At 40.5% G+C, this 13,483-nt stretch overlaps 1 protein-coding gene across 1 annotated transcript in view; it reads right to left on the reverse strand.

The window, feature by feature from the left end:
* RSBN1 (round spermatid basic protein 1) overlaps positions 1 to 13,483 on the reverse strand; it is a 42,004-nt gene that overhangs the window by 18,458 nt on the left and 10,063 nt on the right. The window contains exon 2 of the mRNA XM_028502554.2: positions 10,227 to 10,900. Within this exon, the coding sequence (XP_028358355.1) occupies positions 10,227 to 10,900 (674 nt within the window). The remainder of the gene's footprint in view (positions 1 to 10,226; positions 10,901 to 13,483) is intronic.

A 13,483-nucleotide genomic window follows, 5' to 3' on the forward strand; every position in this document is an offset into this window, starting at 1 on the left:
TGCATCCATGAAACAATAACAAGAAGTTACTTTTAAAATAACACAAAGAAAAAGCTCTTAAATTCAAAACATTACAGCTGAAATACATCAATGGGCAGGGCGGGGGTGGGGGGAGAAGGGGAGAAGACAGTTAAATCTCCCCAGAAAGTACAACAAAAAGACAAAAAAAAGGAAAAATTCAATCACGATGGCCTAATATCCAACTAACAAATCTTCAGAAAAAAAATAACAGTGAAAAGTGAGGTAAGAAATAATACAAGAAAATGTACCCAAGTGGAAGTGTAACAGTGTGCAGCCAAGAGGGGGATCCCAAATAGGAATTTGTAATGGGGTCCAGAACTTGGTGTCCAGGAAATGTTAGAAAAATATAGGCTGTCCTCACCCCAACAAGTCTGAGCTGGGGGATGGGATGCATGGAGCAGGGCCATTGAGAGTTGTTTTGCATAGCAACGGTTTTGCAGATAACCTCTAGAACAGTCGTTTAATGTATCTATAACAGTGACCTGGTTTCATGGATGTTAAATAGCTATGGCTATGCTTTGAGCCAGGGGGATGGGAGCGACTTCAACCCATGATGTAACTGGGAGGCAACTCCCCCTGGTTACAGAGCCTGCGTCAGAGCTTGGAGATGATTGGCTCCACACCATGGGGCCACGCCTGCCCAGACTTACTAAGGCAGCCCAGAAAAGCTGGAAAAATACGGGAATGCTAGCAGCTGTGGCCAATTGTGGGAGGAGTTGGAAATGGTGCAGCAGAGGAAGATCGGCGCTGGGATTTAGACCCAGGTGTGGCAGCCATGCAGCATCTTTTGGGGACCACGTGGCTTGGGCAGAGGAGAACCATGGACTTCTACTTCTTTTTCTGAGATTTGGTACCCCAGACTGGGCAGAGGGGTAAGGAAGGACTGTGTGTTTGTGGGTGTTCCAAAGGACTTTGGGATCTCAATGAATACATTAAATCATTACTCTTTAAGTTTGTATAACTCTTCAAATAAATAATTCCTTTCCTTTTCACCAATCTCTGGCATAGAGAGACGTCCTTCCCTGGTGTCAGGCAAGGAGAACCTAGTACGGGGCAGGGGACCCCCGGAGCACAAGGGTGGGTCCATTTGGTAATAGTACATCGTTCACCCCCCGCCCCCGGGTCTGTTCTGTAACAGAAGGATATGCATTCCCATACTGAAAAGGTTTACTGCCCATCAGAATGAATATAAAAAGGCCCACACCAATGAGATTTAAGAGAATCACGGGAATTCGTGTGGCCTTCAACTGCACTGATGTTTTATTTCTTGGACCAAGCAGCAAGAACACAGGTAGCTGTTTGCCATCATTCTTTATTCCACTTTGTGTGTATGAAATGTTTTATAACAAACTTAAAAACAACAGAAGACACATCTCAAGGCATATCAACCTCAGTTTCAAAGCTGTGCGGCAGAGACTCTGCCAGCTCCAGAGGGAACGAAACGAAGCACCAGAAACAGCGTCAGAACTCACGGCGACACTGGGCTTCCCGGAGCAGCACGAGGAGCCTGGAGACAGACACTGCAGTGCCGCCCCCCGTACCTGGAGAAAAACGATCTTCGACCTAGGATTCCACACCTCCCTAAAGTACTAATCAAGTGTAACTGCAGAAAGACCTTCAGACATATGAGGTCTCATCTGAGTCACTGAAAATGGGCAACAGAACAGTCCTGGAGTCCCAGAACAGGAGAAAAGGCAAACAGAAATCCCAGGATATACGGGATATGCACAGGGCATGTAACCCAGGAGAGACCTCTACGTACAGTCTCGCTACAACATGATGTTACAAACAGTAAACCACCTAAATGTCTAACAGGAGAATAAATACACGGTGACATAGTCATGCAACAAAATACCAAATACAGTGGTTAAAATGAATGAACCAACTAGAGTTACATGTATCAACATAATTCTCAAAAGCCATGTTGAACCAAAGCAATCTGCAAAATGATACATGCAACATATTACTCATAGAAGTATCAAATCACACAAAATACATACACAGATTATTTCTCTGTTCACATATGCACAGCAAAATATTAGAAGATACACTGAAATGACAAACCACAGTCAGAATAAGAATTTACTTCTGGGGAGAAAGAAAAAACTTATTCTTTTATTAAAAATAAGGAATTCACTTAATATAATTTGCACTTTACACGTAAAGGAGGGATTAGAGGGGGAGGGGGAGGGTGAAGACCTTAAGCTAATGGGTACAGAGTTTCTGTTTGGGAAAACGAAATGTTCTAGAAATGGGCACCGGTGACAGTTGTACAGCAAACACTGAATGTGCTGCATGCCAGTGAGTTAGAGACTTAAAACAGTTAAACAGTAAATGCTGTTATGTGTATTTTGTAACAATTAAAAACAAACCCTAAACAAGGCAAGGGATGAAATCCAGAACACAGAAGACAGACAGAAGGATTAGCTTTTCAAGAGGCGGTGAGTGCCTTCTTTACTGTAACAGGAGAGAATGCAGAAAAGACGTCTACAAAGTCTGAGCAGTCGTCATGAAGGGCGGGAAAGCAAGTTGACCGAAGAAAAGAATTAAACTTCCCAATGTGGAGGGCCCACTGGAAGCCTTATGAAACCTTACAGAGACAGGCTCCCAAAAAATAATGCAAAACTGATGTTTAAAAACATTTGCACTATGTACAGTTTAGACAGGATTATCTCCAAAAGCAGTGGATTTACAATTCTGTGAAATTCTAAGAAAATGGTATCTACAGGTCAAATAAAGGAATCAAACACAATAGTAGTAGATGGTATACAGTTTTAAATGGTGTTTCTTAAACATGGCTGATCTCAGGAATTGAATTACTTGAGTTATTTATCTCAGGCCTCACTCTAGACCTACTGAATCAGAATTTCCACGAGAGGAACCTAAGATTCTATTATGTGTTTGAAACTAACCACCCCAGATTATTCTTAGAATCTGTCAAGTTTGAGAAACTCTGGCCTGGAAATAGCACTCAAAAGCAAAGAACGAACTGAGCTCTGCCGCCTCGCAAGGAGTGTGTCCTGGGGGCACACAAAGGACGGAACGAGTGTCGGGAGAACTGGGGGAAGGCAAGCAGGGGCCGAAGGGCAGAAAGGCTGCCACTGCCACGGAGACAGCGGACGCGGATGCCTGCCAGGGAAGAGCCCACCGTCAGTAAGATCTGGAGGAGGAACGGGGAGAGGAGGGCTGTGACATCACGGGGGAAAATGCCTCTAAGAAAATACCACCTAGCTTTGCATGTGTTCAAAAAATGTAATGTATTTATGATACTTATGACGTTTAAACAATTATATTTGAGTACTATACACATTGCTCTCTGTCAATAATTGTACACAGCCCTTTAGACTAGAAATTCAACTTTAAAAAGTTATTTTGTATCAACTGCTGAGAGTTCGGTAAGATCAACTGCACTCCCAAAACATACAACTGTCAATAAGCTGGTCAAAAACTTAGAAGATGGCAGCTTTATTCATAATTGCCAAAACCTGGAAGCAACTAAAGATGCCCTTCAGCAAGTAAATGGGCCAGCTGTGCCGCATCTGTACACTGGAGTACTATTCGGTGCTAAAAAGAAAAGAGCTATTAAGCCATGAAAAGATACGGAGGAACCTTCAAGTGTGTATTATGAAATGAAAGAAGCCAATCTGAAAAGGCTACATACTACAGGGTGGGGCAAAAGTAGGTTTATAATTGTTTGTATGGAAAATGATACAATAATTAATAAATAAGAATACAAGAATAAACTGTGGCACACTCACAACTGTAAACCTACGTTAGCCCACCCTGTCCGCGATCCCCGCTGTGTGACATTCTGGGGAAGGTGTAGCTGTGGAGGCAGTGAAAGATCAGGGTTTGGCAGGGGTTGGGGAGGGAAGGGGACGGAGAGGCAGAACACAGAGGATTTTCAGGGCAGTGAAAACTGTCTGCTGCCATGACAGATGCATGTGAGTCCAACCCCACAGAACGTGCCACACCGAGAGTGAATGCTAACGCAAACCCTGGACTTGGGTGACATGATGTGTCGCAGTGAACGCACCACTGGGGGAGGAGGACGCGGACACGGGGGAAGGCTAAGCACAGGTGGGGGGAGAGGGGTATCTGAGAAATCTCAGCGCCTTCTGCTCAGTTGTGAACCTAAAAGGGCTCTAAACAAAGAATTACGGCCCTGGCCGGGCGCCTGGGTAGGAGCACCGTCCTGTACCCCGACACGCCGCAGGTTTGATTCCTGTAAGGGCACATATCCTTGGGTGAGGATTTTTTCAAAAATTATTAAAAACAAAACTTAGCACTCAGCTACAAATACACTATACAGAAAACCCAGTGGGGGGGGGGATAATTATCTCACAGAACTCACATTTCAAGGAGAAACCTATTTAAGCTGACTGTTTAAAAAACTGAAAGGAAAAAGCTACCCAGCAGTCTTTACCTAATCCTGTGACCTATGAATAATAGAAAGGCATTTGTGGTTGAAAACGTACAGCTGAAAAGCAGTTTGAGTCAAAAGGGAGATTATATGCTGTACTTAGAATGACAGAAAGAAAAGAACCAAAGCTACCATTTTATGGTGTTTTATTTTATAAAACCAGTGTCTTAAAGTACTTTTTCTTTTATATAACACATTGATGTATATAGTTCCCTAAGAGTTTCTCTTAGTTACCACCAAACTACAAAGCACCCTACTAGTTCTGCTAGTGCTATCAATTCACTACAAAATGTTAATATTAATCAAACACGGTAAGCACCAAATAAGCCCATGTTAGGCCCTGCCACCATACACAATAAATGAAGAAATAATACGTGTGGATTTTCTCTGGAACATGCCTCAGGAGGCATCACCATGTTATAATAATAAAAGTAACATTTGTAAGAACTTTTTGATAAAGTTAAAGAGGTATGATCCTTGGTAAAAAGACTTCAATACTGTGTGTGTGTGTTGTGTGTGTGTGTGTGTGTGTGTGTACACACACGGAAACTTTTTTTAAAAGGCAGAACTTAAAATACGCATACTTGCCGGGTGAAGAGAAAAAGCCCTACTATAGTAGACGGGCTCTTTAACCTCCTCCCCTCGCCCCCAGCACACACGTGTGCACACCTCTTCTCCACACACACCTTTCAACAGACTCAGCGGCTCTGAGGTGAAAGCCGTCTCGGACAGGGATAGTAAACACCACTCCTCATTTAACTTCGCTGTGTCTTTAGTGTTTTCTGTTGCTTGTCTGCAGTTCATGTACACAATTTAAGACTACAGCCTTGCTGGTTTGTGGATCAGCAACACCAGCAGCATCTGGGAGCTTGTTGGAAATATGAACTATAAAGCTCCAACAGAGACATACAAAGTCAAAATTGGCATTTTATATGCACGTTAAAATCTGCTAAAACCTCATCTACAGGATTCAACACCATTCAAAGACAGGAAAAAACAATTCCTCTTTGAAGAACTGCCACTCTTTAATCTTGGAAAAGGTCAGAGCCAAAATGTGACCTTCCTTCTCTATGAGACAAAGGCCAGGAAATGGTCCCCCCACTCCAAAATCCTGTTAGTCCATAAGATGACTAGAAGAATATTTTAATTTTTAATCAGTTTATCAGCTGCCATAAGATTTTTATAAGGAGAGGAGCCAAATATTGCACACTTATTGTAGAACACTTCCAAGTTTAAACCCATTAAAAAAGTGTTTGCCCTGGCTGGTGTGGCTCAGTTGGTTGTAGCGTTGTCCTGTGAACTGAGGGGTCGTAGGTTTGATTCCCCAGGAGGGCACATACCTAGGTTGGAGGTTTGCCCCAGGCTGGGACACACACAAGAGGCTGCCACAAGATGGCAGCGATGTGTTTCCCACATCGATGTTTCTCTCCCTCTCTCGCTCCCTCCCTTCCTCTTTCTCTGAAGTCAATAAGCATGCCCTCCCGTGAGGACTGAAAAAAAAAGTTTTCTAGCACCAACAATTGCACGATATAATACCCAAGCAAAAAAAAAAAAAATCAAATTATATTTATTCCTAAAACTACATATATACTTGTGTGTTTTGGAATACATACATTTGTATGTACTGGAAATGAAAATACATTTCCAAGTGAACATTAATTTTCCCCTATTAAATGACCAAAAGAGTCCACAAACACTTAAATGGTTTGGTCAAAATTGCTATTTGGCCAATGACTATTTAAAACTAATTACACCTGAATAATCTTACAGAATTATAAAAATAACATACAGTAGTCCTTTAGAGTAAAAACTCAAACTTTACAAAGTTATCTTTGCATCAACTGCTGAGAGTTAGGTCATCACCCTGGGGCTTCCATTCAAGTTTGGCAGGAACTTACCTCCTTTGGTGTTAGAATATTTAAGTTTTACAGAGTACTCAAAGGGAAAAACCACCTACATGTGCATCCTAGCTTTGCAACTACAACAGTTATATAAAAATGACAGAAGCTAGAAGTTTTCTTGCACAAAACAAATTACATCTTACTTCCCCTAGCTAACAGAGATGAGTTCTAAAGTAGTGTTTCCAATGTGCAGATGAATTACCCACGGATCTTGTTAAAATGCAGACTATGATTGAGAAGATCTCATTAGGGGTCTGAGAGTATGCATTTCTAGCAAGCTCCGGGTTGATGCCCAATTCATACATAGAGCACACTTAAGTAGCAAGCTTCCAAAACACAAAGCATACTTGACAATACTAAGATGGCCACGTTTGCAAAGCACTGCTCTTGATGATGTTTCCAATTCAATTCGCAATTGAGCATCATAGCATTTTACCCATCCTTATCTTACTCGATCCCTCATATGGATATAACACTTAATCACTCCATCTTTCATAAAAGTTAGAAAACTTGAATCCGAAACTTCCCTCTACCTTTCTCTTTGATCTCTTCCCTGGTTCCTCACACTGACACGTGGGTGCATCGCAGGATTCCATGCTCTGCTTTCTCTATCTTTTCCATTCTAATGCTCTAGCCAGGATCACCTACGTGCTACTGGATTCAACTTCTGCATCTCCAGCCGAGCCCATCTTAGATCCATGTATTTAACTGCCTAACGGACATGGCTAACCACCGTCTTCACAGACACCCCCAACACAAAGTATCTCAAACACAACTCAGCAACACCTTCCACCCCAAAACCAGCTTTCGCACCCCTGAACTGACTTCGTGGTCAGCACCACAGCCAGCCTACAGTCCAAATCACCTCTACCCTCCTCCCCCACCAAGTGGGAATAATCCCGTCTCCTAGTTATTTCTCAAATTTCATTCCTTTCTCTCCAGCATCAATATCAGTTTGGACAGGAATCATTTCTGTCTGGTTACCATAGTAACCTAACCAGTCTTCTTGCTTCAAATCTCATTTTCCTCCTCCGGCCCATCCTCCACACTACTGTGTAATCTTTGCAAATATAACTTGATAACACGGCCCTATTAAAATTCACCAACGATTCCCCATAACCTTTAAGAAAAAGTACTAATTTTTCCTTTTTTAGCACAGCATATAAAGCTCTTCACAATCTTAATTTTGTCTATTTGTCTGGTCTCAACCCTCACCACCCCTTAAGTGGGGACATATCCTTGCCATATCAAGCTGTCTGTGGCTTCCTGAAATGCCACATTCTTGAATGTCTGTGTGTTTGCACAGGCTATTCTTTTAATGCCCGCATTAAGCTAAGTACTAATCTTCCCAGACTCTACTCAAGCATTACATGCTTTGAAATGCCTTTTCGAATGACCTTGAGCCTGAGTTAGGTGACACCACACACCATGCCCCCACTCACAGCTGTCCTCCCTGTGCGTACTCGGTGCTACTGCTTGTCAGACTGCGACGTAACCGCTGGTCCACTCGTCTCCTCCACGAGACCTGGCGCATCAGTTAGTCCTTGCAAGAACAGAGTGTGCAGCACGTGGCAGGTTTTCAGTAAGTGTTTGCTGAATGATCTTGAAATACACTCATGAATAATTATTATGGTTACATAATTAAATTATAACTTCCAATAATTGTGTCTCTAAGGTAATAAAAAATTTACTTCCATTTATTTTTGACTTAACAGAACTTCAAGGCTACAGGAGCTTGGATAACAATGAACATCTCCAAGCCTCAGTTTCTCTGATGGAAAACAGAGATAAAAGTGTTTACCTACCACATGGGTTGTGTTTAAAATGTTCAGATATGAATGTGAAAGAATTTTTATACACCACGAAGTACTAAAAAATGCAAACTACTGTGTTAGCTTCCATCCCAGCATCTGCCAAAGATTCATGGGCTACACCGACCTCCTCTCCCACACCCACCCCACACTTCTCCCCAATGACTCAAAATTCAGAAATGAAATTGGGTGCAAAGATCACTACAGCATGAGACTTACTCAACGGTCTTCAACATTCTCATTTGGTTGAAGTGTTTAATGATATCTAATTTAAAACTAATCTGATATGATCTTAAAAAGTGGTTATTTTATAAGTATCAAAGTAAATCTCAAGGTAAGTTGTTGGTACAGTCAGTGAAATTTCAGCTCCATTTTAAAAAATTAACTGGAGGACAAAAATCAGCAGGGAATTATTTAGAGATATTGGCTCTAAATATCTTCACTTGATCTTAGCTGAAAGGCCAAGAAGAGATATCTAAATATCTCGATCCACTACAGACTAATATTAAAGTTAAAAGTCACCTTCACAAAGCCAACTCTTTTCCCCCAAGTTTCTGGCTTACTTCTCAGATATGCCTGCTGGTCTAACAGTCAACTGGAAGACAAGATGTGCTGCATCTTTCTGAACCAAAAAAGTGATCGAGCACGTTAACTCTGCTCTCAGCAATACCCTTCCTTGTTAAAGAGGGACTTACAGGGACTATGGACTACATTAGAACTATTTTCAGTTCCTTCTGCAATATTGATAAAAATAGGATTCCTTAACCTTCAAGGGGCAAAACTCCTTTAAAAAAAAAAAAGGAAAAAGAAAAAAACAAAATCTACTACAAAAGTCAGCACTTCGGTACCTGGTTGTGGTAACAAGGCCAAAATCCAAGACGAAGCCCTTTATTGCACATCGTGTTCCAACGTCTTGGGCAGCCCCATCTTGCGACCTCTCCAGATTGGCTGCTCCTGCTCTCTCTACTGCAGAGAGAACTTCAATTAGAGAAATTCTGAAGCTCATAAATCTAAACTGGATACTCCCCTCACTGGAGGTAAGAATGGTAAGAATTACTAAAAAGATTTAAGTTAGAGGAGGTTTCAAATCAAAGTGGCTTGAAACCACTGTAACACAGACAGCTGAGAGTCTTATGACGCAACAGTCTATTGACTTAAAAAAAAAATCTTAAGGAAAAGAATGGCAGCAAAGTATTGCATAACCTGACAAAAACAAGTTATGTAATCATAAGTCTCTAAAAAGTGCAACATTTTCCACTGAATTTGTGTAAAATTTACATTGATAACACAAACTTATAGCTGGCCATTCATGTTCATAATCCTTATGACAAAAACAAGCAAGAAAAAAAAACTAGGACATATTATCAACTTCATTTTATGCCCTAAAATAACTTCCCTGAAAAAAAAATGTCCGGTTAAAGACCACTGGCTAGGTGGTCTTCTCAGTGTTTCTTTTTCTTAAAGACTAGGAAGGAGAGGCTTCCCTGCTGACTTAAGCCTAGCCGCCCAAGCAAGGCTTCGGAAAACGTCTTCGCCTACGACAGCGCGCAGGCGAAGGAGCAGCGGCTACGGCGGTCTTCCTAGTGACACTTCCAAGTCACACAAAGGAGGTATGTTTCTGGGATAGACTGCCAACAAGTTACTGGGGGGGTGGGGTACAGCAAAAACCTGGCAAATAAATAGGCCATTGCCCTCCTGTGTTTTATCAGGACACAAAAGGTCAGATTTACTGAAGTTACCTTGAGGGTACCAGATCTAAATCACACCTTCCATACCGACGTTACCAGGCCCGTGAAAGAATGGATTCGTTTTCAAGCTGGTTTTCCATAAAGACCTGCGATCATGTGTAACACGTACAGAGCATTTCTTAGACCAAGCAAACAATAAGCTACAGCTCAATTCAGCAATCAAGGTTTTTCAGTGAGAGAAATAAACAATTTGAACCACATTTACCTGAATGAACTGTTATCGAAAGTATGCTGGTATGTGCTACGCGACAGAATGAGGTTAGTACTGTTGAGATACTGCAACTGGACTTACTAAGTAATTTTAACAATGACTTCGCCTTACCTGAGTGTGAAAATTTGAAATGGTGGTTGTTTCGATATCTTTCTTGCCCAGAATTTCCATTTTCACTGGAGTGTTGGGGAAATTAAAAGCAAAATAGTCCAAGAAGTCCGGGAGATAAGCAGCCGCTCCATGCACTATTGCTAAAGCATAGTAAGCAGCATTTTTCTCATTTTCACTGAATGTCAAAGCAAGAAACTCCTCAGAAAATCTCTCCATCTCCATTGGAGACAAAAATGAGAGTTCATCCATGTAAGCGTGAAGGACGAGCGCACCACCATTGGACTGGTGTTCCTCGTGAATAAAGTTGCTAAACTTAGTACCTGTTTTTAAGAAATTTCTGCGAATAGAATGCTCCTGGTGAGTCATAAAAGGTGTTTGCACTCCCTGGGGTACCCGATATTCCTGCATGCCCAGATTTAACCGGCACAGCTGTTCATCTCTCAGGTACCTGAAGGACTCCTTACTGACTCCCGAAGTGCTATTCACTTGCCCTTGGGCGAGGGTTTCCTTGCTGATGCGCGTCAGGCCAGCACAGACAGTTTGTACCTCCTTATTGTACATTTTAAGGCGTCTTCCTCGCATATCTTCTCGGTGTTTCTTTTTCTTTTTCTTCTTTATTTTCTTCAAGACAAAATCATCGGCTCTCTGGGTTTTACCATTTTCATCTGGTGTTTCTGGCCACAATAATTAAAAAGAAGTTAGTTGCTAGGTCCAGTGTCAACATACAAGCTTCTTAAGGTACTTGATCTCAAACTAAAACGCCTATTCCCAGTTCCTGTGCACTTCCCATTACATGTTTATAAAGTAAATGAGAAAAAAAATCTCAAAGTACAATAATATTCTGACCTGGAGACTATGCTATAGATAAGGCAAAGGTCAGATATAACTTAGTATGACCTGCAGTCAAAAAACTTAAGGTGCCCTGGCTGGCGTAGCTCAGTGGATTGAGTGCGGGCTGGGAACCAAAGTGTCCCAGGTTCGATTCCCAGTCAGGGCACATGCCTGGGTTGCAGGCCATAACCCCCAGCAACCGCACACTGATGTTTCTCTCTCTCTATCTCCCTCCCTTCCCTCTCTAAAAATAAATAAATAAAAAATATTAAAAAAAAAAAAAACAACTTAAGGCAATACAGGAGTAATTGATTTCACATATGCCATACAGAACGGTACATCTGTTCAGTAACCACAGTAAAATCTACACTGAAGCTCATCATATCTTGCTGTCAGTCTACATGTTATTATGATATACACAGGTGAATCAAACAAAGGGAAATTGAGCTGTAAGACACCATTTTTCCTACCAAATTGGCCAAAAAAACCCTGGCATTCTCATGTACTGTTGCTGCAAGTATAAACTGGTACAATTTTCATGAAGGGCAATTTGGTACCCTCTAACATAAATATGTACCAAAAGACTTGAAAATATTTGTCATTGTCAGACCTCAAAATTCCACTAAGTAAAAATTACCTAAGGAAATACCTGAAGATACATAAAAATAGCCATGACAGTTATTTAGGGAATTCCCTAAATGTCTAATAATAGGATAGTAATTAAACTCTGGTACTTACATATGATAAACTACTACTCAACCACTAATAAAGTATATCACAGATGATAAGAACTGATAAATTACAGCATTACAAAATGCTTACATTGTTACTCCTGCCGAAAGCCTTCTCTTAGTAACTCTTCACCCAATTTGGATTGCTATTCCTACTGTGTGCTTCCTTATTACTGTTACTTTCCATCACAGCACTTAACTGCATTCAGAGGCACTATTTATTACAATTCCACCTTTCCTCTAGACCGTAAGCAATCTAAAGTCAGATATACATGTGTGTATAGACAGACAGATATAGGTATCTTACCTTTCTTTCCAGGGTATCTAACACATATATAATCTTACCCTATTTTTATAATATTGAACATTCATTCATTCAAACTTTATTTAGTACCTACTATGTACCGAGGACACTTCTGGGCACTAGGAATACGTATTAACTAAGACAGACATGATCCCTAGTTCTTGGACTTTACAGTCTAGTTGTACAAGAAAGAGAAAGTTATCAGCAGGTTACTAGATGCTGGGGAAGCTCTCTTTGGGAGCTGACATTTACACTGAGTCCTAAATAATAAGACAAAACAAGCATCTTTTTGAGAGAAAATTATTCCAGGGAGAAGCAAAGTACCTAAAGAGAGGAAAAAGTCTAACTTACCTATATATATTTTGTATATATATAACACAAACAATTATCTGGAAAATATATATCAAAGTATTATGGTAGTAACCTGGGCTAGTAAGATTATAAATGCCTAGCTTTCTTTTTTTTTTCTTATCTGTAGTTTCTAATTTTCTACAAAAACATTTTTACTTTTACAATCAAAAATTTTATTTTTAGCTTTGGCTGGTGTGGCTCAGAGGATTGATTGAGTGTTGGCCTGAGAACCAAAGGGTCACCGGTTTGATTACTAGTCAGGGCACATGCCTGGGTTGCAGGCCAGGTCCCCAATCAGGGGGCATGAGAGAGGCAACCACACATTGTTGTTTCTCTCCCTCTCTTTCTCCCTCCCTTCCCCCCTCTCTCAAAATAAATAAACACAATCTTTTAAAAAATTATTTTTTAATTTTAAGGGGTTATCATAGTTTAACAAACCCAAAATAGAGTGCATCTTTTATTTCCCAGTTGGGAAATATACCTAGCAAGATTTCTTTAGGATTAAATATCAGGTATACTCCTGACCAACCTTCAAGCATGATGTGGTATTAATTACATAGAATTGACCCACCGAACAATAGTATTTCTGACACAATTCAATTAATTCAGGGCTAAAACAGGTACTAATCCTGTCTTAATCCCAACTAATCCTATTACTACACCTGGGAAGAACAAGTTCAATAAATTTTACAATAAAAATTTTCTTGGTATGTAATACATAAATATGTGATAGTTGCAGTGTTCTATGCAAAACCATTCTGATCACCAGACATTACAGGTTATAAAGCCCTTCTAAAGGAAATATTTAAAAGCGCAATCAAAGACTTTAAAGTGTACAGATACCAAATGTTTTCATTCTGTTTAATGCTTGCTTTTAAACAAAAAGAAAACCACTTGCAAACTTCACTTGGAATTAAACTGAGATCACAGACCAAAATATACATGTCATCAGATCATTTAAATTGGCGAGAGAAAAAGCAACCTTTTTTCTATGTACAACTAAATCTTTGAGAATTCATTACAACACTTAGTCACAATCA

This window comes from Phyllostomus discolor, chromosome 14 (genome assembly GCF_004126475.2).
Source record: "Phyllostomus discolor isolate MPI-MPIP mPhyDis1 chromosome 14, mPhyDis1.pri.v3, whole genome shotgun sequence".
In the NCBI taxonomy this organism is placed as follows: domain Eukaryota; kingdom Metazoa; phylum Chordata; class Mammalia; order Chiroptera; family Phyllostomidae; genus Phyllostomus; species Phyllostomus discolor.